General features: G+C 44.0%; 1 protein-coding gene across 12 annotated transcripts in view; it reads right to left on the bottom strand.

The window, feature by feature from the left end:
• WNK1 (WNK lysine deficient protein kinase 1) overlaps positions 1–27,299 on the bottom strand; it is a 167,224-nt gene that overhangs the window by 32,637 nt on the left and 107,288 nt on the right. For 11 of the 12 annotated variants that reach the window (XM_065582293.1, XM_065582304.1, XM_065582334.1 and 8 more), the window contains 10 exons: positions 26,999–27,096; positions 25,143–25,305; positions 24,227–24,343; positions 16,228–16,401; positions 15,567–15,624; positions 15,267–15,407; positions 11,354–12,831; positions 9,022–9,105; positions 3,288–3,374; positions 2,091–2,160 (listed from right to left, as the gene is read on the bottom strand). In XM_065582293.1, coding sequence (XP_065438365.1) covers positions 2,091–2,160; positions 3,288–3,374; positions 9,022–9,105; positions 11,354–12,831; positions 15,267–15,407; positions 15,567–15,624; positions 16,228–16,401; positions 24,227–24,343; positions 25,143–25,305; positions 26,999–27,096 — 2,470 coding nt within the window. The remainder of the gene's footprint in view (positions 1–2,090; positions 2,161–3,287; positions 3,375–9,021; positions 9,106–11,353; positions 12,832–15,266; positions 15,408–15,566; positions 15,625–16,227; positions 16,402–24,226; positions 24,344–25,142; positions 25,306–26,998; positions 27,097–27,299) is intronic. The other variant, XM_065582315.1, reaches the window with a different exon arrangement.

Below are 27,299 nucleotides of genomic sequence, written 5' to 3'. Positions count from 1 at the left end.
AACTTCAACTACTGTAACTAGATTAAACATTAACAGGGGGTAACTAAGACCTAAATAACATGTAAAATCTAGAAGCTATTCCCTAAGAGACAGCTAATTATGAAGCAGGCACCAAAAGATGCTGTCTCATGCTGAGGCAGTTGAGAAGGAACTGAGGGTGCTTCATCTGACACTGCCCTACATACCTTCAGTATGGGGCATGAAGATAGTTGGGGTGCATGTGTGGAACTAACTGGCACTGCTACCAAAAGGCTCCTATCAAAGGCACATGCGCGCCTGAAGCGCAGCACCCACAGGAACATTATGTAATACCCCAGGCCATACCACAATTTCAAGACAAATTGGTTTTCACTATAGTTATTCCACTCAACATATTATGGCACTTGAATATAATACATGTAATCTGGAAGTATAATTAACTGGCATGTCATTCAGGGAAGTAATGTAGCTTACTAGTGAATGATACCGACTGCTGTTTAAATGGGACAATAGGGGCAAATTCCGTTAAGGCCAGCGCCTTTAGGCATTTTTATCCACTGCCAAATGTTGATTTTACTCAAGCATTAAACCAGTATAAAATTTAGAATAAGTATATTAATACAGAAATGAACAAAGAAGAAAAAAATCAAATGCTGAGAATCATTTTTAGTCAGTATAATATTCTCATTTTAGATCTTCAGGGCCAGATTCTTGGACTCCCCTCCCCCACACTCCAATTGCATTGCACTGTTGGACTAGTGGAACTAGCTACCTAGCGATCTCTCTAATGAAAGAAATTCTTGGGTTGCCATAATGGCTCTACACAACTACTCTCAAAGCCTGTGATGTAGGGGGCTGTGGCTGAGGAAGGAAAACATGCACTGAGCACCTCTGCACTCCAGCAATACCTGCAACTGGGATGCAACAGGATCACCATGAGTGTGTGGTAAGTTGTAACAAAGGCTGGCCTGGTTCCAGTATTGGGGGCATACAACTACTACCCATCACACCAGTTGTGCAACTGTGGATCTGGCATTCAAAATTTTAAAAATTGCTTTGTCATCCTTATTCAGCAGACGGTCCAACATGGTGTTCCAATTAAAATGATTCTACTAAACTTCAGCAGGATGGAGAACATATTCTCAAGTAGGGAAGCAATTTTCCAGGGGAAATCTATTGCAGGCAGCCCTGCATGTGACTGTTTTCCTACTGTAAACAATCTTGACTATCTGCCATAAAACACCGACTGAGTATATTAATAAAAATTATTCTCAACATTTGATTTTTTTTTAATCTTAGCTCTTCTAACTAGTTTTGAAATATTTTTAACAGTACAGCAGCACTCTTCTCTCGTAAAAAGGTAAGTGAAGTTCGTTGAACTAAACTGGGCAGGAGAACGTTTGGAATATATCTTCCCCCACAAAACCTCTTTGTCTACAAGTGAATATATTATCAAGCTAGTGTAAGCCAGCAAGTGAGCTAGCTAGCTACAGCATTTTTTTTTTTTGGCGCAGAAATGTGTGCGCTTTATACCTGAAACATTCTGGAACCTTTTACAGAACTGTCCAATAATTAATTGTTTAGCAGCTGGATATAAAATTAGGATTGGAAAGTCCATGGTCTGCTCCTCAACTTCTCTAAATGAAACCAGAAAGCAAATATTTTTCCTCAGCACTGCTCATACGAAGATTTCCACTTCTTTGCACAGTGGAAAGAAAGGAAATCCCTAAATATCTGTTAAGGCACAGAAGGATCAAAACTAGCAATATAGTCTTCTCACTCTTGCGGACTATATAGTATGAGAGAGAGGAGGCATTCACTCTACAAATCCTGATATTGTTCCTTAGCAGTAGGTTTAGCGGAAAGTCCTTGTAAATCTTGATTTAGCTTATTTTTGGAGAGCTTTAAAAATTAAAGAAGCTAGCATATCCCTTGCACCTCTCGACCTGCAGTAAGAGAATTTTAGTCTAGTTCATCAAAAGCCAGTGCCTTTCCAGTTCTTCTAATAAAGCCTACAGTTTTAGTACAGCCATTTAACATTAAATCCTCTTGCTCAGCAAGTCCATTCACATTCCTCAGAAGACTGAGGTGGCAAGTGTCAGCATAAATACCTTCTTTCAGGGGCTGTGCTGGTGCAGACACCACTCCAGTAACTGTGGTAGAAGCCATTGCTGGCACAGGCTATAAAAACAAAGAAAATCTTTTAGCTATTACATTGATCCTTACCACAGCCTACCTAAAGCATCCTGCAATATTAATATTTTTTCATCTTACTTAAGGATAAAGGAATGACCATGGGCAAAAGTAACAAGTAATCTCAGTGAATCTTGCATAAAGATACATGTTTGTGTTTTCAAATTTTATCTCCAATGGTTCAGCAGAGCTCCTCCTCCTTTAGATAACTTGAGGGAGTTTTAGTACCATCTACATGGGGAAGTTGGTATGAAATAGCTAAGGGTCCAAGTTTAAAGGGCAACACCTATTTAAATTAAGGCCACATGCATTCTGAATGAGACAGTCCACACAGGGGTTTAATGCAATTTAACTAATTCACTTTAAATTCAGACCTTTAAATTCAGATTAGTTTTCCTGGGTGTACCCATGTAGACAACCCCTTGGTGTGGAATAAAGTGTGTCCACTCAGGGAGTTAGTGCAGAATACCTACTTCGCACTAGGTATTCCAGTCATTCCCCCCACCACTACCACCACCGCCCTCCATGTAGACAAGCTCTTATTTACTGTAGTAGTAGGAGCCTACATTCATCTGAATATAGTACCTCCTTTCCAAATGACTAGTTTTATTTTCATATTAGATCTTAAAATTTGCAACCACCCCTTACTGCATGGCTCCTTAAGGACCATAACATTACTTGGTAGTCAGCCATGAGGGAATACAAAATCCAGCACAAGCTGCACCTTTTGCCCCAAGTACATCAGAATCATTTCTTGTAGATTCAGAAGACAGTCACACGTCATTCTTTATTCTGATCTCCTATATTGCTCCATCCTCAGAAAGGCTCTCACAGTTTCTTAGTGAATGTTTTTTTGTTTGTTTTAGCAGGGTACTTCTAGCAACAGGCCAGAAAGTCTATTAAAAAGCCTACCAGAGTTACTAGTTTGTAAGTCATGCAAACTATGTTTCCCTGCACAGCACTCACTATCTTTTGAGGCATCAAAGCATTTTTATTTTCAAAGACCAGAGAGAGTTTGACACACTGCTTCTGAAGGCAACTATCCAAGAGCATAAAAACTTAAGGAAGCACTCTTAACTAAATAGAGGCTTTAAACACCAACACTGCAAACTTACACAGGCAGGAGCAGATGTCACTGGGACAGTCTCTGGACTGAGGGTTCTTCTCAACTGAGCATCCAGATCTTCTAGAGGCTGCTGGGACTGAAGAAACAAGCTAAAAATAAGCAGCTGTCCCTTGGCACCAGCTATGCACATGGCAAGATTTAACATCAAAAGCTACTTAATATTAAAGTTGCAAAATTGTATAGCAAAAAATAGAGTTTCAATACCTCCAATTACCTCTGCTTCCTGCATCATATACAGGTAGTAAATTAAGCTACATGTTTAAACCAAAAAATAGGAAGGAAAATTTAAGTCGTAGCTCTGTTTTTCTGAAGATATTGTGTTTGGATTCTCAAACTTGAGAACGGACTGAATGTTTAAGAGCCTCCGAGCTCTCATGTTTTTGGTTTCCAAGGGCAGTGGTTCATGGCATGGGCCATCCCAAACGTTCCTCACAGGTAGTATGTGCTACACAGCTCACCAAACCAGGTTACAGGTTAATTAATTTGCCTTCTTCTAAAGATACCATCTGGGCAGGAGTGAAAGTAGCTCAAGGGTTATCTCTAAACAAAAGTTTCAGTTACATTGCAAATTGAGACAAGAGCTATGCCAAAGGCAACTATGTAGATGAACAGGGTGCTGCTTAAAAAAAAAAAAAAATGGGGAGATACCTCCAGAAGTAGCAGGTTTAACATTTCAACAGCCTGAGGTGGTGTCTTAAGATAGACTTCTTAAAGAGGACATCCCAAATAAAAAAAAATTCAAAAGGCAAGAAAGTTTGGACTCTAGTTCAGAAACAGATTATGCAAGACAATCAAGAATCTCTCTCCACAGAGACTAGGATCCAAATAATCGATTTTTGTAAACATATAAATGGAGGACCATGTAGCTGCCTTGCACATATCTGAGTGAGAAACATTCCTGAGGCAGACATCAGAGACTGTCCTGTCTTGGACTAAATAAGCCAGCCAGATCATAAGAAATGAGAAACGCAACACATCAGTCATAGACACTAATCTTTTGAGTAATGGCATTATCCACAGAATTAGTGTCACAAAAAAAGACCTTTTAATTTTGAGTGCCTAGATAAAGGCCATACTGGGATGGGCACATAGTAAGTGGAAAAAAGTTGGCAGGATGAGGGGCTCATTAAGGTGGAAATCTGACGCCACCTTGGAAAGGAATCTCTGGCAAGTCTACAGCATCACTATTCTTGTTACCTCTGGTATAAGGTGGATAAGTTATTAGGACCTGAAGCTTGTTCTCCCTCTGAGCTAAAGTCATTCTTACAGAAGGTCATTTCTTGTTGCAAACTTTAGTTCACAGGTACTGAATGGCTCAGAAGTGCCTCGGGTAAGACAACTTCATTTGAATTCAGTCATCTGCCAGAGACAAGAGCCAAAGCCAACATAGATTTTAGGCTTATTTACAGACCATCATAGATAAAAGGATTCTTAAAGTTGCTCACTGACATCTTGTCAGCAGTGGTGGTGAAATACTTCAGACTTGTCCTGGGAGACCAGAACACTCCCGTTGACAAGGCTGCAGATGCAGAAATCCCAAAACACATTTTCATTTGCCTTCCTAGGACTTTCACAGGTCATCTCTGGTCCAACTCACACAGCCATCATACCTGGAACCCGATCTTCAGCCTAGGTTTACTTATTTGGTGTATGCGATCCGGTCAAGCCAAGCCACAGTGTTCTTATCAACGATGTTCAAGGCATGAAGACCTACAGGAAGTCGAGTCATTTTGCAGTCCTCAACGTGTGTCATGGTTTGTGGCTGCCCACATTGATGTAGTGGACTGTCTTTAAAATGCCACTGAAATTCTACTGCATCACAAATTCCATGTCCGGTATGCAACTGGTTCAGAAGGCTCCATTGCCTTTGCAATAAATCAAACCCGGGTTGACACTGAGTGGGATCTGAGACAAGATAATTATTTGACACTTTCTCTGTGAACCATGAAGCTCGCCACACATCCTCTAATGTAAATCCCTCATCCGGTAAACTACGTTCAGCTCTCTGCCCACTGGGGCATGAGGTACATTCTACATTAGCCTGGACCACTGACACACTGGACCCCAAATGGACTCTTCTTCCCCGTCACCCACACTGACCTCCTTATTTTCTAACACCCTACACTGGAAGAAAACACAGAGGGACGAAAATTTGAGGCTGATAGAAAACAAAGGCTGATTCAGACAGGCTGAAACATAACGAATTCCCCAAAGTCTACTCTGAGGCTGTATTACAGACCAAGAGAACCTTCCTATCAGCCTCCATTGAGACTGCCAAATCCCATCCCAAGCCAAAGAAATCATTCTTCTGCAAAATGTAGTACAAATCCCCTGTATTGCTTGCTTCCATTAATATTTTGGTATCCACTCAAGTTCTCTCTATCAGGCTATTATGATGTCTGACGAAGTTCTATCAGGCTGCATCTGACGAGGTGCGTATTCACCCACGAAAGCTTATGCTCCAATACATCTGTTAGTCTACAAGGTGCCACAGGACTCTTTGTTGCTGTTTTATGAATGCACTGTTACCATGGTCCAAGTTGTCAGGTGCTGGCTATTCCTCATCCTTTCTGCTGAACTGGTGGGGTCCTGGATTCTTTCTGACATGGGGCAGGAAGGCTTTGAGTTGAACTATATTTAGCATGACTCCTATATGCTCCATTTGTTTGTTAGAGACAAGCTGTGACTTTGGACAGTTTATCATGAGCCCTAGTGATCCCAGTGATGATACAGGGATATTTCAATTGCTTCCAGAGTGGCTTCCTTGATCATCCTGTTAGATTAGATGAATATGTGCACTCCCCGCCTGGGCAACAGATCATGATTACCTTTAACCATAGTCCTTTGGGAAAACATTTTAAGAAAGCAAAAGGAGCCAATACCAAAAAGTCTTCATAAAAAAATTGTATGCATGACATCAAAGTGCTGCAAGCCGATGTACAAGACAAAGTATGTAAATGCCTAAACAAAGACTAGAATAGGTCATGGATCTTCTGGTGTCTCTGATGACTATCAGTGCTCACTGGTTAGAGGGGGCCTGAAAATAAAATTTAAACATCACAATAAAAGGAAGGAATGTAGACTTTAATGGCAGTCAGGAAGGGACACTAAGAGAATTCCAAAACAATGTGTCACTAGATGGGCTGAAGAGCCAGAACAGTGTCTGAATAGCCACAGTTCATGAAGGGAGCTCTTTTGCTTACCACAATCAAGAAGGAACTGACAGGAAGATTTCAAAGACAATAGTTAAAGCCCTGGGCAATGCATGACCACTAGTAAGGGAGCAGCTCATACCCCACCACGCTACTTCTACTCTTTGAAACCAAAGAATTCTATAACTTGGGTAATTCTACTTTTCATGTGTTTGGAAGCATAAAACCTGCCCAAATGGTATCTTGCAAGAACAAATATAACCTCCAGTATGTCAACCCAGCTTTCAGAAATCGCGCAACAGCTAAGATGACATCACAGTGTCAAGGGATTTAATATTAAGGTTATACTACATAGTGCAAACCTTTTTTTCTTTTTTAAGATTACGGCTTTATGCTTGACATGCACATTTAAATGGTTTCATTTACGAACTGACATTTATATCACATTGATTTAACTAGTATGACACACACAAAAGTAAATTCCCTTTGCTGGGTACATGCTCCTCTCCAATACATGGCATGAAAGGGAACAAGATGAGTTAGAAGGGCCGTTTTGTGTTACTTTTCTCAGAAGAAGCCTGAAACCTACAGCCCTTGAGCACGTCAGGCTGAGCAGGGAGAACATACTGTGATGCCAACAGGCAAAGCTTCCATCAGGCTCCAATAAAAGTCTTAGCTGATATCTCTGAGAACACGCAGAGGTGAATTCTCATTCCCTGCTCATCCAGCTACTGGCAATAAAGTTCCATATTATAGCCATTTTGGCTATAAAACTTTTAAAGTACTTCTAACCTGAATTTTATTTTTTATATTATATATATATATATATATATATATATATATATATATATATATAAAAATAAAAAAAATAAAACAATGGCTTTAAAAAGGCAGTATTGTTTCATATCCATAACTCAAATTTGGCTGAAAGGATTTTGCTTAAATATTCCAAAAATAGGTCATCTTTGGCACAAACCACAAATGGAAAATTTCACTTCAAAAAAGTAAATACTTCAGAAAGGTGTGTGTAAAAAACATTAGGTTAATAACGGAAATGGTTTTGCAGCTTTAAAGCAGGTATTACCAGATGCCTGCTTTAACACATAATACCTCCTCCTTTATCAATCTAAATCTGAGAAATGGGGTTTACATTTACAGGCAAAGTTCACTGGAAGAAAAGTCCAGTTTGTGTTTATTCCGTAAATAACCTTCTGACACTAACCATGCTGTTTCTAGAACACATTAAGAACAGGATACAGACTGCTTACAAGTCTCCATCTTCACTGCTTTTATTTTTAGCTTTTCTTTCATCATATATTGTATGTTTCTTCTTTAAAGATATGCTTAATTTTTCTCCATACCACCTCATTGCACAGCAAATTTAAGGTATCTAGAAATCTTTCTTATTTCATTGCAGATCTTGACTGCTTTTTTTCTATTTTCTCTTGAGTTCCATAACCCCTTCTATGAATTTTCCTCTATTTTCCAGAAGGAAGTGGCAGTTGTCAGTCAGAAAGATTTGTCTTGGTCTTTAAGGCAATAAGTAACAGCCTCAAAAGTTCACCGACAAGGCAAAACATCCACCAGTCTCCCTGGAAGTTCTCAGCTATCTATACACCAGAAGGTGGCCAAATGCAGGTCCCAACAGTTTGCTTGAACTATAATCTTTAATCAACATTAGAAGATTTATAGAATTGCACCAACTCTGCTAGACTAGGAAAAGGAGACTATTAAAAACTCACTGAGTTCTCATAGCCAGCAAACTTGGGTTTTCAACAGCTAGATGGGTATTGCAATATTTATTGCTCCCTGCAGAGCTAGAACTTTGCTCCCAGATACTCCTTTTATTCTAATCATAGGACAGGTGTGTGTAATACTTCTGAAGTTAAGTTTCATGACTCTCTTCATTTACATACAACTAATTCATGTATCCACTGGAAAGAGGATTTCAGCATCACTGGGAAAGTTAATTTACTAATTTTGCTTTAGCTCGCTGTCCTCCTCAGGGCTGGCCATTCCCAGTGTGTTTTCTGCCAACACTGGGATTTGCTGAAAGAAGTTTCTGTACTTAGTTTATGAAATGCATGTTTGAAATAGCTACATCTTATGGAATACACCACCTTCAGTCTCACCCCTTGAGCTCTGCAGGTGGTGTAGCTAGCAACACCAGCACTCAAAGACCCAGTGATTATTGTTGCCTTGCAAATATGGTTATGAAGACATATTTGGCACATAACTGACTTTGAAACATAGCTACTGTTCAACACTGAATACACTTGTCTGTAAAACAAGGGCTTTTAAGAAGCTCTCCCTCAAGCTCAAAATAGAAGTAAAAACATAAGCTTGAGTCATTGCACCCAGAGTTCAAACATTAAGGTCCAGTAACCCAAAGGGAAAGTCTGCTGCCTTTCCAGTGCACAAGTGACTCTGGTCACTACTACACAGAAGGGGTTACTCAGTCAAAAGAGAAAGTGAAGAAGCCAAGACCATGCAATGGAGAGTTTAATTGGAACATGCTCTTTGAAAGAGAAAGGAGAAGTAACAGACAGAATCTGCCAAGTCATGTAGCACCTGAGTTAGTGAAGGTCCTGGAAAGGGTGGCAGCTGTTCGCTGGATGGAGTGCCAGCTGGAAGTTCAAAACCTACCGGTAGCACCTATGGATAATGAACAGGAAATGCAAGTCCATCAAACAAAGAACAACAGTAGGAGCAGTCAGCAAGTTACAATAACTCACATCACTTAGTAGAAACCTTTAAGAATTTCCCTGTGGAGACTTCCTATGGAGGCAAGGAACAGTGTTAAGAGGGAATTCATTGCAGCTAGGATAGCCACTTGCATTTTTTCTTTGAATGGCCACAGGGAAACAATCTGTGTTTATGACTGAGGCAAGTAGTTTTGTTTTTGTTTATTTTAAAAAAAGCCAGGAATCTTGACATCTCTCAAATCCATGAGAACCACTGCAATGATCATAATTTTTCAATAGAAAGCTTAGTGACAACTAAGCAAGGCAATCCAGAATAGGATGTGGCCCCTACCCAGTTTCCCTGACATCTCTATATTGAGATTCCACTGCTGCTTAAGAGTGGCAATATTCATGTGATTGTAGTAAATCGCTTTAAGCAATAATAAAGAACCTGAGACGCTTTTGATATCTGAGGAAGTCTCCATCCACTAAGAAATATATTATTTTTAACCTCCCTGGGTCAATTTTTTTACCCATCATAAACAGCTACCTGAAGCTGCTGACTGCCCAAGCAGATGACTGGAACATGCATCTTGGTAAGGGGAAAAAAATCCAGCCAGGTTATGTGGAAAGTGTTAGAGCAACTGGAAAGGGTAGAACGAGGCACACAAGCCTCACAGCAAAGTCAGACAGCACATTCCAGTTAGTTATTTCAAATCATTACAAAAGTGGGAAGACCTAATAACTAAGAGGCTCTGTATGTATTTCTTCCAACTCTCCTCCCCTCCATTATGTCCAAATCTCCCCCACCTCTTGTGTCACTTTGCCTGCATTCTATTATTTCTAGTACACTAGATTTATCAGAGCTAGTGCGGGTAGGTCTCCTTGATTTCAGAAGACACACGTAGTAAGTGGCACGATAACCCAATGCAGGGGTGGCCAACCTGTGGCTCCGGAGCCACATATGGCTCTTCAGAAGTTAATATGCGGATGCTTGTATAGGCAACAACTCAGGGGCTGGAGCTATAGGCGCCAACTTTCCAATGTGTCGGGGTGTGCTCACTGCTCAACCCCTGGCTCTGCCACAGGCCCTGTCCCCACTCCACCCCTTCCCACCCCTCTCCCCATAGCCTGCAGTGCCCTCGCTTCTCCCCCTCCCTCCCAGAGCCTCCTGCACACCACGAAACAGCTGATCGGGAGGTGTGGGGGCAGAGAGGGAGGCGCTGATCAGTGGGGCTGCTGACGTATTACTGTGGCTCTTTGGCAATGTAAATTGGTAAATTTTGGCTCCTTCTCAGGCTCAAGTTGGCCACCCCTGACCCAATGATATTTGGGTGGTAGCTTTTTATGGCAGCAAACCGTGATGGACAGTTCTTTGTTGCTTAAAGATCGAAGAAGGCTTTATCCAAGTGGAAACTAACTGTGGCAGAATCTAGTTCAGGGGTGGGCAAACTTTTTGGCCTGAGGGCCGCATCAGGTTTCGGAAATTGTATGGAGGACCGGTTAGGGGAGGGGGTCATGCCCCCCCCCCCGGACCCTTGCCCCATCCAACCCCCCGTTCCCTCATGGCCCCCCCCCAGGACCCTTGCCCCATCCAACCACCCCTTCTCCCTGTCCCCTGACTGCCTCCGGAACCCCTGCCTCGACTGCCCCCCGCCATCCCATCCAACCTCCCCTCCTTCCTGACTGCCCCCTGGGGACCCCTGTCCCCATTCAACCCGTTCCCCACCCTCTGACCGCCCCGACCCCTATTTACACCCCCGCCCACCACCCCGAACTCCCCTGCCCTCTATCCGACTCTTCATTCCCTCTTACCACGCTGCCTGGAGCACCGGTGGCTGGCAGCGCTACAGCTGTGCCGTCCGGCTGCAGCCAGCCACGCCGTCGCCACCAAGCAGCACAGAGCACCGGGTCAGGCCAGGCTCTGCAACTGCGCTGCCCCAGAAGCTCGCAACTACGCCACCCAGAGCATTGCGCCGGTGGCAGAGCGAGCTGAGGCTGCAGGGGAGGGGGGACAGCTGCCTGTACTTGGCTTAAAAGGGAAAAAGCATGCCAACACTGTACCTGCACTAAAAACAGAGAATAGACACTACACTTGGACTGTACAAATCAGTTTGGATAAACATTCTGTTTCAGCCTTGCTTCAGAACAAGAGTTCTTTCCAAAAGATTATTCTCTCGTTTACTTAACACCATTCACAAGAGTGCTGGATTCCTTACCGGTACCCTGCTAAGAGGTGGCTTTGAGGGAGGGGTCACTGGTTTCACTGCTGTTGTTGCAATGTTGCCTGATGCTGGAACATAGGTGACAGGAATGCCCACTTGACCAGGTGTGGCAACTGGTGTCATCACTGGTAAGCCAGCTGGTCCAAGGGGCAAACTAACTGGTGGTATACTAGAGCTGGTAGTGGCAGTCATAGGTTTAGTTGGTGCAACAGCAGTCGTCGGTACACCAGGCATGACTGTCGTCTCCATTACCAGTGATGTCTCCAGAGATACTGGTGGATGTGTTGCTCCAACATTGCCATGTTCACTGAATAGAGATCGTAGCTTTTCTTCCAAGGTCTTTATGTCATCGATGCCAGGAGCTTTGGGTTGAGTGTCAACATCAGCCTCCAGACACTGAGTATGAGGTTGATTGGGTAGCGGAGCAAGTTGAGGTTGACTGTGTATCAAGGTCTGCTGTACTGCAGGCAAGTTAGCAACTGGCTGCGTCAGTGGTAGGATGCCAGATAAAGGCACCTGGGGTAACATGGGGGTAGAGATTGCAGCTGCTGCCTGGGATAGGACAGGTGTTGATGCAACTGCTGATGGGATGAGTAAAGGATGCACCACAACAGGCTGAGGGACTGAACTAGATATACTTGATGCCACTGCAGAGGACAATGGTGCGGAGATAGGAAGGGACAAGCCAGCTGCACTACACAGCTTCGATTTATCTACTGACTGTCCATCCTCAGGCTTTGAGTGTAGCACACTTACAACAACTGTTTCTGCCAGACTGGGGGTGGAGCTACTGCTGCTGAGCTCAGAAGTTTGTGAAGTCACATTATGAGCCATAGTTGGGGCTACAGATGTTTGCGGAGCTGCCACGGACTCCATACTACTTGAAATCTGTTGAGCAGGCGGAGATGTCGCAGGTGGGGGTACAGCACTTGGGGCACTAACACTGGGGCCAGCCATGACAGGAATCTGTTGTGTTGGTGGCAATGTTAAAGAAGCAGGTGCGCTGATATTAGGGACAACTTCTTCAGTCAGTGGTTGAGCAGTCTGCGATGTAACAGTTAATGAAAAAGAAGCAGGTGCACTCATACTGGAAGACACTCCACCAATTAATTGGTGCCCAGCCTGGGATGTTGTGGGAGAGCTGGAGCCTGAAACACCTGTGCTTGGTGCAACTCCAGCTGGCACCTTTTCTGTAGGCAGGGGAACAACAGACTGAGCTACTGGAAGAGCAATACCAGTGGTGGAAGGGGGAGATGCTGGGAGAGGAGCCACTGATGTAGATGGTAGACTCCCAGCCATGCTAGCAAGTACAGGTGGAAATGGTGGTATAGTTTGGTTAAAAACTGGAGGAGCTGTACTGGGTCCTTCAGTCATTTGAGTATGTCTGATCTCAGAGAAAGCTTGCTGCAGACTGAGTGATGATGCAGAATGAGACAGGTTCATCCCAGGACCATGTGATGAAGAGGAAGCAACTGAAAAAAAAAATCCAGTCAGTCCACCTAGAGAAGTTTACCATGGTTTACCTACCATTGCTAGATTAACACCATTCCAGTATAGTGCATTATGGCATGATTTACAGAGGTTATTCAAAAGAGATCTAGGATTACAGAGCCAGGGGATATGTTGCAAATCATAATTTAAGATGTGCTGTGAACCCTATAGGAGCCTAGCAATGGAACAGCAATGGGTAGTATCAGTTAACAGACAGCGATCCAGAGGAGGAAAATCTTGTATAATGCTGCCCAAAAGCATTTTTGGCTCTAACCAGCAGTCAGTTCCTTATTTTCAGTGTGTTTTTTTCCCTAATGTAAGGAACTGGTCAAGGTGGGTGAGGTAATATCTTTTATTGGACCAACTTCTGTTAAGAGAGACAAGCTTTTGAGTTTACACAGAGCTCTTTTCCAGTCTGCGAAAAAGTACTCACTGTCACAGCTAAATACAAGGTGGAACAGATTGTTTAGCATAAGTAGTTAACACACATTTCAAGCACAGTTGCCAACTTTCACGTGGTAAATAAGCACCCCAACTTTCACGGTAAACCAAAAATCAAGTTAATCCCATTTCAAAAAAAGGTCAAAACAAGCAAATCCCTAAGAATCCCAACACTATGTGACTAGATCCTCCCAGTGTGCAGTCTGTGACTGGTGGGCCCACTGTGTACCTCTGAATCTCTCCCCTTGTTGCCCCTACTTGCCGGGAGCCAATTTAAAAAAAAAAAAAAAGCAACAAGCTACAAACCAAAAACTAGCCAACAAGCAACTCAAGCCAATTAAGCCAAAAATAAGTCCAATTTCTTCGTTTTTTCCCACGGGTTTGGCATGTCTGATTTCAAGGGACCATTCACAGACTCAGACTTTAAGGTCAGAAGGGACCATCACGATCATCTAGTCTGACCTCCTGCACATTGCAGGCCACAGAACCTCATCCAACAACTCCTGTGAGGCCCCTAACCTCTGGCTGATGAAGTCCTCAAATCATGGTTTAAAAACTTCAAGTTACAGAGAATCTACCATTTGCACTAGTTTAAACCAGCAAGTGACCCATGCCCCATGCTGTTGGGGAAGGTGAAAAACCCCCAGAGTCTCTGCCAATCTGACCTGGGGGAAAATTCCTTCCTGATCCCAAATATGGCTATCAGATAGACTCTGAGCATGTGGGCAAGACCCACCAGCCAGATACCTGGGAAAGAATTCTCTGTAATAACTCAGAGCCCTCCGCATCTAGTGTCCCATTTGCTATTAGCAGTCACGGATTGCCTACAAAGGCATGTAGCCAGTCTCATCATACCATCCCCTCCATACATTTTTCAGGCTCAGTCTTGAAGCCAGTTAGGTTTTTTGCCCGCACTGCTCCCCTTGGAAGGCTGTTCCAGAACTTCACTCCTCTGATGGTTAGAAACCTTCACCTAATTTCAAGCCCAAAGTTGTTGATGGCCAGTTTAGACTAGTTTGTTCTTGTGTCCACATTGACGCATAACTTAAATAAATCCGCTCCCTCCCTGGTATTTATCCCTCTGGTATATTTATAGAGAACAATCATATCTCCCCTCAGCCTTCTTTTAGTTAGGCTAAACAAGCCAAGCTCTTTGAGTCTCCTCTCATAAGGTAGGTTTTCCATTCCTCAGATCATCCTAGTAACCCTTCTCTGCACAAGGAGAGGGTGGAGGGGAAAGGAGCTTCCTTTCCCCCCCCTATGATTGGAGGCGTGCTAACGGCCACTTCACCTTGAATGGTCCCTTGAAATGTGTGTTAACTACTTATGCTAAACAATCTGTTTCACCTTGTATTTAGCTGTGACACATTGCGTGTGTTTCCCAGACCTGAAGAAGAGCGCTGTGTAAACTCAAAAGCTTCTCTCACACCAATGGAATTTGGTCCAATAAAAGATATGACATGACCTCACTTATCTTGTCTCTCGCAAAGGCACTGACTTCCCCTCTTTCCCGTGGGTGCTCGACCCCACCCACCCACCCCCGGCCCCGCACCTGCCCTTTCCCACCCCTGCCCCGCCCCATTCCAACCCTGCTTCTTTCCCTGAGCTTGCCACATTCCCGCTCCACCCACTCCATCCCAGAGCACGCTAACACTGCCAAACAGCTGTTTGGTGGCAGCCGGGCAGGAAGTGCTAGGAGGTAGGCGGACGAGCAGGGATGCGGCACGCTCAGGGGAGGAGGAGGTGGGACGGGGAGTGAGGGGAGCTTGGCTGTTGGTGGGTGCAGTGCACCCACTAATTTTTCCCTGTGGGTGCTCCAGGGCTGAAGCACCCACAGAGTTGGCATCTATGGTCTCTCTAATATCCTGGGACTGACAGCTACTACAAGAACTGGTCACTCTGGTTAAACAACTTGTAGCTGGTATCATAAATAAATATTAACAATCAAAACTTCAGAGAGCTTCGGGTAATTTACCAATATCTGGAAGTTCCTTTCCTGCATGAATAGAAGAGGTGAAAAACTGTTGTTCTTTTAACCGACTCTCTGGGACAGGACTGACAATAAACCGTCTTCCAGCAGAATGGACAACCTGGGTGAAAGAGCTGGGAGGAACACCTAAACAATAAAGAGAAGTTAGGTATTTAGCGATGTGCTGCATCTCACTCATTACAGCATGTCCTGCCAGATCATGCACTCAAGCATATAAAAGTTGCACTCCTCAGCTGGATCAAAGTCAGCACTAGGAAACTGTTGGATAAGTATTATAAAGCTTACCAATTCTCTGCGGCATGAAAGATACAGGATCTGGCTGTTTGAACTCTCCCTCCAATTTCTGCAAAAAGATAAAATAGTAAAATTTACATTCAAGCACAACCTCAGTCTTCCAAAAAAGCTTAAACACAAGTTCAATGGCATAACTATGGTATTCAGTGTACTGCTACTGTAAGCAATACTGTGAATTTGAGAACTATCAATCTAGTCTAGTTCTACCTCACTTCACCACTCCCCCACACACCCCCGAAACTCTGTTCCATGGGAACATGTCAGTATTACATCTAAATTACCGAGACAGGAAAGTTTGGAAACCTACCTGTTTTCCTGCCAGGCAGACTGCCCTGGAGCCAGGACTCCCATAGGTTGCAGTTGTCCCAGCTCCAAGGCAGTCCTGGAAGCCCTCAACCCCTTTCCCCTGCCTGGTGGGCTGCCAGGATGCTGGACAACTGGAGGAGCAGAGGAATCACTTTGAAAATGTCAACACAAGATATCTGATTTTTTTCTAAATCATTTCATTGTTCCATTTTGGAGCAATTTTTTGAAATTCTGAAATTTCCTGTGGAACAGGAATTCCAGTTTCTGGCCAGCTCTACTTATGCCACCACTTTCTCAAAACAGAGGTTGTAAACAGTCTGGCTGAAGCAACCAGTTCCCCACTTACCTGGGACCCTGGAAAGAAGCAGTCATCTTTCGTCTGCATACTCTCCAAGCCCTGATCACCTTCGGGCTCTACACTGACATCCTCACTGAGCATTTCATCGGCTTTCTCAATGATCTCTCGTACCTGCTCTACAAATGAATCTCTCTCAGTTGCTAGAATAAATTCATTCTGCACCTGTAAATGAAACAAAACAACAAGGACTACTGTCATCATTAATGTCCCTTGTCTGTCTATATTTTTAAACCCCTTCAAACCTATAAATTGTGCATGGATTCTGTCTATGCAATTATGCCTTCCTTTGAGTGTTACCCTTATTCTCCGTTGGCCATTTTTGTCACACCAACTTGTTGCATTTTGCTTTAGTTTAGACCAGGGGTAGGCAACCCCGCAAGCTGATTTTCAGTGGCACTCACACTGCCCAGGTCCTGACCACCGGTCCGGGGGGCTATGCATTTTAATTGAATTTTAAATGAAGCTTCTTAAACATTTTAAAAACCTTATTTACTTTACATACAATAGTTTAGTTATATATTACAGACTTATAGAAAAAGAGACCTTCTAAAAACGTTAAAATGTATTACTGGCACACGAAACCTTAAATCAGAGTGAATAAATGAAGACTCGGCACACCACTTCTGAAAGGTTGCCGACCCCTGGTTTAGGCTGTGACCTCTTTGGGGAAGGGATAGTCTGTATTTTTATAGCCTCAAGTGTAACAGGACTCTTATTTGGTCCTCTATTATTTGTATTACAGTAGCACTAAAAGTCTCACTCATCCAGGTAAGCTATTGTCACTTCATCACAGGATTTCTGCTTGGCATAAATTGTTTAATTGAACTTTATTACTTCTGCCAAACTCTGTTCGATCTTATATTTAGCTGCGACACACTGTTTCCCAGAACTGAAGAATAGGTCTGTGTAGCTTGAAAGCTTGTCTCTCTCACTAACAGAAGATGGTTCAATAAAAGATATTACCTCACCCACCTTGACTAATATCCTGGGACCAACACAGCTACAAAATCATTGCATAATTGAAGCCAGGCAGTCCAACTAATTCCTATTACAGCTATTGATTTAATATTCCGTAAGTGTTCAAAACAGCTCTCAAATGTTTAGCTGCAGTAAAAGGAATGAGAGACTAAGGTCACTGAAACTTGAAAGTACTGTGCGAGATCTCCTCATGAAGTGCTGGAAATGAACTTCAATTCTCTTCTCTGCCTGTTCAGAGTCTTTCATAACCAGAGTCAAACAATTGTGATGAACCAAATTGCTCTGCACTGGCAAACTGCGTTTAAGGTGAACCCATATCTCCCAGAGAAGAGACCAAATAACTTCACAAGCTTAATTCTGTGACTAACCACATAAACCAGCTGTACATTTCAATTGTGCAAAAACATCAGTTACTATAAACTCTTCTGTTCAAAGGCTGAAGCATATTTTTAGCTGTTATCTGTTTTTCACTCTGACTGAAAATGGATATTACTACTGGCATGGCAATGCCATGAAGTTCTATTTCATGAGCCCTATGCACTAGTTTTTCAAGATATGACAAGACAATTTCCCACAGAATGATTTGAGAGAGAAAACGATTAAAGATTTTATCCTTGCTGCCGCCGCCAAATGAAATGGGACTAAGCATATATGACCCTCACCAATCAGTTTATTTTCTACATGACAAAACCAACAAGAATTAATTCACACTTGGAAACAATAACTGAGGTAACTGGTGTATGTTGAGTGTATATAATATGGATAGTGTAATTTAATAGCTTATAGGTGTACATTTCATGACAATTTTGGAAGAATCTTCCTTTTACAATTTTGTTTGTGTGTCTCAGATTTTTGACGTGTATTGTTAGCACCTCAAGAAAAACCTATCTATGAATGAGTAACAAGAGTTATACAAAATGTTTTCCACAACGAAAGCTTTCTGTAAATGTATTCAATTATCAACGTACCTGTATTACTTTAAGTGATGGGAGTGTTAGTGTGTGTTTTGTGCAGGTTAGTCAAAAACAATTTTTCTTTAAAATTAATGTTAGTACTCAACTGTCCAACTGAGCATTGAGTTGCCAGGAGACTATCTGCTCATGGACAGGTGTGAGAGAGCAAGTCACCAAAAGGAGGCCTAGTCAAGGCTCAGAGAAGTAAATTAAGATCCCAGGTTGGAACGGGCGTCATGTGTGGGAAGAGATTTCCAACACCCTTAAGTAATCTACGCGTCAGTGGGTGAGCGAACAGTGTCTACTTGACAGTGAAAGGCTGTTATAGTTGCAAGATGTACCTTAAAGGAACAGAGTTTTGAGGAGATGGAGGGAGGAAGATGTTTGGTCTATGTGCTTAGATCACCACCAAATTTGGAATCACTTCCATTTTTGCAGTTAAGTAGTGGTCAATTTTCGGCTATGTAATAACACGTCTTTTACTTCATCAAAGCATTCTACCTCTAGATCCTGGAACCAAGAAGGAGCCACGCCTGGAAGCGGAGGATCCACAAGTTGGAGTGAAGGAGCTGTTAGTTTTGAGGAATGGGTTGAAGAGGAACTGGAGAACATAGTGCCATCTCTGGCAGGTAAGGAAACCAAACTATGCCAGGAGGTGGCTATCAGAATAACTCTTGCTTTGTCACATCGTACTTTGGACAGTAGAGAAGTGGGGGGAAAGGTGTATAAAAGGTTCCTGTCCCATGGGAGGTTGAGCACATCTCCCAAGGACCGTTTCCCCAGGACTGCTCTGGAGCAATAATGAGGACATTTCTTGTTCCGATCTATAGTCAGGGTTCCCCAAAGGGTGAATATGTCATGAAAAGGGCTCCGTGTTTGGCGCGGAAGTCAAGGACTCCGTAACTTCCCACGATCTCCGCGACTTCTGTGGGGGCCAATGTAGCTGAACCCAGGGCCGCCCAAGTAGCTGGCTATAAGGCCAGCTAGCCAGGTGGCCCCCGGGACAGACACCCCCAGCCGCTGCTGGAGCAGCCCCGCAGACTGCTCAGGTGGCCCTGTGCAGCTAGCTCCAGGGACCGCCTGAGCAACGGCTGATGAGGCTGGCCCTAGGGACCGCCTGAGCAGTGGTCCCCTGGTGGCCACTGCAGCTGCTGCCCGCAGCCCCTGGCGGCCGGAGTAGCTGCTTCCCTGGGCAGTGACTGGGCGGCCAGTGCAGCCGCTGCCCGCGTTCCCTGGCAGCTGGAGTAGCCGCTTCCCCAGGTGGCCGCTGGCAGTGGTGCCCAGGCAGCCGGAGTAGCCACTTCCCTGGGCAACCCCCAGTAGTGGTGCCCAGGCGGCCCCCGGCAGCTGGTACCGTGGCTGGCCCCCTGCTTGTCCCAGCAGCAGCCCCTTTGAGCAACTGCCCCCCCAGCAGCAACCTCTCCAGATGCCCCCTCACCCCCAGCAGCAGTCCTGGCACCCCCCAGCAGTAACCCCCTTAAGATTTAGTCATGGACAGGTCACGGGCCTGTGATTTTGTGTGTATTGCCTATGACTTGTTCATGAGTTACTAAGAATACCTGTGACTAAATAGTAGCCTTAGTCATGAAGCACCTCTGAGTTCAGTTCCCATTTCTCGTCATGAGAGACGTTCCGACAGACTGTTGGTTGTCACATTCTGCATCTCAGTTAGGTAGATGGTTGAGATAAGCACGCTATGTCAGATGCACCAATTCCAAAGTCTGAGTGCTTCTGTGAAGAGGGAGGGAGATCAGGCACTCCCCTGGTGATTGATGTAAAATATACAAGTTATATTGTCTCTTGTGATCTTCACGTGGTATTCTTGATGAATCGGAGAAAGTGTGCACAGGCGTTTGATGGCTTTTAACTCCAAAAGATTGATATGAGAGCCGCTCCTATAGGAGACCATTTGATCTGAACCTTGTGGTCATGTAGATGGGCTCCCCAGCCTATCAGGGAGACATACATCCGAGTCAGCATTGGTAGTAATTGTACAAATGAAACGTCTGCTTGGATGCATCTTTCCACCAGTCCAGGGAGTGCTTTATAGTAGAGAGGGTATCGATAGCAGTTTGCTTAGCCTGTCCTTGTTCAAGGAACAGACGGACCTGAGCCACATCTGAAGACACCTCATGAACAACGAGGCGTGCAGAGTGCCAAAGGTGCATGCTGCCATATGCCTGAGCAACTGTAGGCAGCTCCTGGCTGACATTTGTGGGCTAGCCTGGACTGTCTCTAGGAGGGTTGTGAGGGTGGTAAATCTGTGCAGCAGGAATAATGCTCTCACTTGCACTGTGTCAAGCTTGGCCCCAATAAATTCCAGTCCCTGTAATGGGCTGAGGATTGATTTCTGGATGTTGTGCTGTAAGCCCAGTTGTGCAAAAGTGCGCATGGTGATCTGAGTGGCACATATGGCATCCTCAACAAGGCAGTTGTCTAGATAATGTAGATAATGCCTTATGTTTGCAGGTGTGCCGCTATGACAGACAGCCTTGGAGAATACCCTGGATACGGACAAGAGGCCGAATTGGAGCATCTGTATGGATAATGGTCTTGCCCAAAGGTAAGCCGTAGGCATTTCCTGTGAGACGGTCAGATTTGAGACGTGGAAGTAGGCATCTTGTAGGTCGAGGGCCAAAAACCAAGCTCTTTGCTCCAGAGCTGGAATAATGGCTCCTAGCATGACCACCTTGAACTTCTGCACCTTCACACATCTGTTTGATGCCCTTTGGTCTAGAATGGGTGTACAACCTCCCTTTGCTTTGGGGATCAGGGAATAAATGGAAGTAAAATCTCTTGCCTCTGAGTTCTGCTGGGACTGGTTCTATGGCTCCTAGGTGTAACAGATCTATCTCCTGGCGAAGCAGGTTCTCGTGAGAAGAGTCCCTGAAGAGTGATGGCGAAGGAGGGTGGGAATGGGGGAGGGACGAGAAATGAATGGCATAACCCTTTGAAATAATCTCCAAGAGCCATTTGTCCCAGCTTCTGTGAAAGAAGGTCAGGTGATTGCCAAAATCATGTGACAGGTGCATAGATGGTAGCTGATGTTTCAAGGCACAGTTGTTCAGGCCCTCAACCAATCTGTCAAAAGTGCTGAGAAGAGACAGTCAGAGGTTGCATATTGGGGTGCAGTTTTCACTTTTGTACCCTGAGCCTCTTGCACTGTGGCTCATAATAGCATTGTGAGGGTGGGTACTGAGAAGGTCGGGACGTGTACTGTGGTTGAGAGCCATATCTCCTCTTTTGTCCGCTGTATAGATTCCCATGGAATCCTTCAAGGCGTGGAGAGAGGCACCAGTCATATCAGTGAAGAGCTTGGGCCCGTTGAATAGGAGATCCTCAACCATAGTCTGTACCTTTCTGGGCAACCCAGAAAGGTGTAACCATGACGCCTGCCTCCTTATCACTGCCATGGAGACCTAGCAGGCTGCTGTATCTGCTGCATCCAACGCTGTCTGTAGCACAGTCCTGGCCACTAACTGGCCCTCTATGACAATGACCTGAAGCTGCTCTTTGTGCCTCTGGTAAATGTTTGATGAACACACTGACTTTTCCATAATTAATGAAATCATAATTGGCCATGACCAAATTGTGACCCTGGACTTCAATGTCACGGACGAATAAGTCTTCCTTCCAAAGAAATCTAGCCTTTTCCAATCTCCATCATATGGGGTCGACTTGGCATGATGTTGCTTGCCACATGCATTAATCACATCTACAGCAATTGAATTGGGTTGAGGATGTAGAAACAAAGTCTGCCTCTGAGAGGCATGTAATATTTCTCTTGCAGGTCGATGCAATGGAGGCTGGTGTCTGCCAGATGACTTTGGCAGGGTCAAGAAGCGCCTCCTTAATTGGGAGGGCTATTTTGGAGAAGGAGGAAGTACTGTATGCAGAATATCTACCAGCTTGTAATATGTATCTGCTACCTCCTGTAGGGGAATTTGCAACTCATCTGCCACCCTCTTAGTAAGATCTTGAAAGTTCTTAATCATCAGCTAGTGATGGGGGGAGGCATTAAAGCCTTCTCTGGTGAAAATGAGAAGTTTGCTGGAGTGATAGCCTCCCTTTCAAGCCTTTCCTCCTGTGCTTCAAAAGTTTCCTCCTCCTCCAGTTCAGGGACTAGAGATAGTGAAGCTACAGGAGACAGTCTTGCCAACTCTCTCAGAGACACGGACACCCAAAGTGTGGGATCTGTATATCACCCAAGGATCCCAATAGGGCAACTGGGGGTGGGGGAAGGGGGGGTAGTGGATGTGCACAAGGAGGCCCACACCAAGATTGCAGGTCAGCGCGAGGGTGGAGTTGATGAGGTCTCTAGTACTGTGATGGCACGCCACAGTGATAGGTCAGGGAAATAACATGCTCCTGGTCACTGTCAGACTCAAAGGTAAGGGTGGTGCTGACCAGGGCATTGGCAGTAAATGTCCTCAGTGATTCCAGGCATGGGGCCCCAGTATCAATTAATGGGGATTGTGGTTCTTCCATGACCTCCAGGTCTCTAGGGCAGTGGTCTCCAAAGTGGGGTGCACAAGAGGATCCTTGGGGGTGCGTGGCAGAAGGAGCGTTGTTTTTTTGTTTGTTTTTTTGGCACTTCGTCAGTTCGAGCGGGAGTCCAAGCAGTTTTTTTGTTGTTGTTGCTGCTGCTGCTTCAGCAGTTCGGGCGGGAGTCGGAGAGTTTTTTTTTTCTTTTTTGCTTTGGCAAAAATGGTAGAGCCAGCGAGGCAGGGGGTTGCATGCTCAAAAATTTTTTACTTATAGGGGTGCGCAATCAAAAAAGTTCGGAGACCACTGCTCTAGGGCACGGGAATTCTTGCGGTTCCACGGATTCACTTGGTGCCGTGGAGGAGTGTCGGTGGTAAGTTGTAGGTACTGATGGTTGCTTATGTGTGGAACACTCCAGGGACAGGAGCTTTGCAACATTCAGTTCTACCCCAAGGGAAGTTAAAGGCTCCAGGGACAACATGTGCCCTGGAGAATGTCTGACACTGGAGTCAGCTGGTGGGTGAAGTGCTCTCTCCATCAGGAGGCATTTTAACTCCAGATCCTGATTTGGTTTTTTTGAGACCTCGACTTGAGCTGCTGGCAGAGGTTGTTGCACTTTTGTGGATATACGATTCTCCCAATACTTTACACAGTAATATCACCCTCAAAAGCAAAGAAAGCAGAATTTTATTTTGTTTTTTTAAATTAAACAGAGAGGTTAGAGAGTCTAAACTACTAAACGCCCTCCAGGGGAGGGTGGGGTGTAGAGGGTTCCCCAGAAAGGGCAGGAAACATGAAATAGAAGGGTCCCCCCCCTTTTTTTTTAAATCCTGGAAACTAACTATTAAGGGAAACAAAAGGATTAAACTACTACTTATGCTAATGATGCAGAGAGTAACAAGACACCTGATCGTTCCATTTGAGGCCAAAGGCAGTCGAGAAGGAACTGTGGGCAGTTCGCCCGCACAAGATAGCCTCCAGGCAGATCATGAGGGAAGGAGCGCACATGTGCGGGCTGAACAGACACTGCAACCTAAAATCTTTGATTAGAGGTACAGGGACTCAGATACACCTACCGTGGAGCTCACATAGGGACAGTACTTGAAGAAAATTAAGTTCCCCAGTGACAGGAACGGGACTGCACTTGGAGGAGTTTGTTTTATATTGTATTTCCAGAAATCGAGTTTACTGTTTATTAGCTCAGCTCACAACAAGCAGTTAGTAAGAGATTTTTAAAATCCTAGAGTACAAAGTTAAAACTGTTTTACTTGAAGACACTGAAGTTTTAAGATAGAAGCTGACCCAAATCCTCAGATGAACTAGTTGTGCAAATACTGGACCAAACATGTTGGCTTTGGACACTGTTCTTTACATTAGGGAAAGATTTTGCTTCTAATATTAGTAATGTGACTGGAAGAGGAGACAAAGACTATAGTGCACAGGGAAGCAATAAGAATAGTAGTAATTCAAAAAGGCAGGTTAGATGAACTCTAATCTAAGGTGATTTGTACAACTAATATGGTTAACAAGATCAGGGTCAATTCTCCATCTGCACTGGAGATGTAGCTCACCATAATTATCGCGATTTCCTCTGGGTTGTCACCATCCAAGTCAAATTTGAAAGTAACCATTTTCCGATTGTGTGTCTCTAGCTGGCACTCAACCACCCGATCACCCTTGTTCGAAACCTGAAAGAGAAGAAATATGCTTTCCAGCCTGAACTGCAGAACACAATGGAACATCATGAACAACTACTGAGTACAAGTGTGCAGACATCTCTTGTTCCTAAAGCCAGGGAAGGCCAGGTGCACAAAAGCAACAAGAGATCTCCAAGAGGGCCAACTGTACTGTACTCCTCCTTGAGCAATTCACTTTCCATTCTCAAACAGAGATCAGATACACTGAAGGGCAATGATCCTCTAAGGGATTCCCAACCACATCAACCTTCAAGCCCTCTTGCTCAACATAGACCATCTTTCTCTAGAACTCTGACTGCTCTGTAAACTTTCCTGCTTATGTCAAGAAAGAGAACAAAAAGTCTGTCCCAACATTTCAGGAAAGTCATTAATGGTAATAGTGAAAATAGGGTGAGGTTTCTTAAATGAACTCCAGCCCAGTCAACAGTCTGAGGGGCAAGGCAAATGGCAAAGCAAATATTCTGTAGCAACTACTGGTATCACTGCTTCCTGAATGACCATGTTCTGCTGTGCTTAATGCTCCGCAGCATAGCTAATAGCTCATCTTTGGAACACTATCTGACCTCCAAAGCAGGAAGAATATTTTGTACACCCCTGCATAGTGTACGGCACCAAGAAAAGAGATGGGGTGGAAGCCTACCCACTTCACATGGGAGGCCGTTATCAGAATTTAGGATACAAGGGAAACAGAAAGGATACCCCTCTTCAGGATGGTGGGTAGAGAAGTTCTGTAAAAACTCAAGACAGACATTATCCACTACTACAGTCACTGAAATAAGCCGTAACTCACATTGAGAATTCTCAGTTTTGGTCTAGCAGTCTTCTCGTGCCGAGAGCGGCTGCGTACAGACTTCCGATAATGGCGTTTGGTGGTTCTCCCTTCATGTCTCCCACTAGATCCTGGCACATTCTCATTCCCATCACTCATGCCTGAAGCAACATCAGAATGTGCACTAAAAACCAAAATAATTCGTTTTAATAATTTTCACAAATATTTGAACTTCTTTAGTGTGTGATGACGGAATTCCCCTCTTAACCCAAGAGAGGGTGGCCTCTTAAGAGCAATACTGGTTACTCTTGTGAAGACAGGGTATGAGGATAATCCTTTAATCACATATGGTTGCTTGAATAATAAATATGTAACCACACATGAAAGGAAGGGATCCATAAAATATGTTTGTAAAATAATCCATTTAAATGCATCTTCTGGATGAAGCATCAAGCTCTGCAAGGCTCAACCCCTGAATAAGTATGAGTATCACAGGAATGAGTAACCCCCTTGCTTGATGTGTAATTGCAATAGATTACCATATCAGGTGTGACATTATCTGATTAAGATATGACCATGTATATTACTGTTGCTACCTCTGTTATACAATTGCAACAAATCTTGTACAAAGTGTGTCATGTGAGGGGTCAATGGAAAAGTTATGATTTGCTGAATATGATTATCCTATTAGTATGCACGTATCATTTTCATTTCTGAAGTTATGAATATTGACTATACACCTGTATTTCAAATGTGGTAACTCCCACAAGGTAGTTTACATCCAGTCTAGCCAGCACATTGTGAACCGACTATTCAAGTTGATGGCCCATCAATGAACCCAATGGGCCATGGAAGCAGCTTATCCCCACCTGATGGACTTTCCTGTGAACTTTCCAGCCAGAATATGGGTAATGGCCCCTGCTATGACTCATCAAAACATGCAAGGGCATGTGACCAGCTCATGTGACACTTCATTCCATCTTGTGCCTGTACTTTTCCACTGACTGTACTGAGACCAGACCCATCATATGACAAAAAATATAAAAGGCCCCAGAAACATTTCCACTTGGCCTCTTTCCCACTCTGTTCTCTGGACTATAGACTTATACTAATGAGAGCATTCTAACCAAGAGACTGAAGGACCTTCCAATCTTTTGGAAGGAACCAGAGACTTAACAAGCCAGCAGTTTTATGCCTGATCCAAGAACTTGGCAATTATTGCATGTATTTGATTCTTTTTGTCAATTTTAACTCTCCCCTCTTTCTTTCTTTTTATAAATAAACCTTTAGATATTAGGTACTAAAGGATTGGCAACAGCATGATTATTGGGTAAGATCTGAGTTATATATTGACCTAGGTATGTGACTGGTCCTTTGGGAGAAGAACCCCCCTTTGGTTGATGAAATTGGTTTTAAATAACCACTCATCACTAAGTCTAGTGTCTAGGTGTTGGAACAAAGGCTGGGATACTTAAGGAGACGATTTCTGACTTCTCATTAGCCAATGTAGTGAGACAGAAATTTACTTTTGTTGCTGGTTTGGTAAATCATATGGACGAATAACCACCAGTTTTGGGGGGGCGGGGAGGGTTGCCCTAATTCTCAGCAGCTTGTCATGAATCTGGTATTGTCAGTTGTGACCCACTCGGGCATGGTAACATCAGATCATTGCACACAATCGGTGTGCCTTCTCCAGGCCCTGCTTAAAAAGAGGAGGCTTGGAGGATTTGGAGAGAAATCTCCTAAAAAAAAAAAAGGAAGTTATTCCCTCAGTTTACATAGAAAATATCCCTAGTAAAGAACAGATGCCAGAGAGCCACCAAGGGAAGAAACTCCTCTCGACCAAAAAGTTCAACTTGGTAAAACCCACTGATTACCTGTCTAGTGAGGAGACCAATGGAGTAGTCTGTGCAAGCTGTTGCTGTGCTGATGGTACAGATTCTGAAGGAGCAGCCTGTGAGGCTCCCTGAGTACTCTGCGAAGAGAAAACAAACATTCAAGCACGCCAATGAGTTATTTCTTACCACAATCAACCTTTTAATATTTTCTCCCCAATCAAACTTCGAAGCTAGAAAGCACCATTTCTCCAGAACAATTTATAACAACCAGGATCTAGTCCTCTCAAATCTGATACCCAAGGAAGAGGGCTCTAGTGCAAGTCTCATACAGAGCACCTGG

The sequence above is a fragment of the Chrysemys picta genome, chromosome 1, assembly GCF_011386835.1.
Source record: "Chrysemys picta bellii isolate R12L10 chromosome 1, ASM1138683v2, whole genome shotgun sequence".
Taxonomy (NCBI): Eukaryota; Metazoa; Chordata; order Testudines; family Emydidae; genus Chrysemys; species Chrysemys picta.
This window is presented reverse-complemented; position numbering and strand designations above follow the sequence as displayed.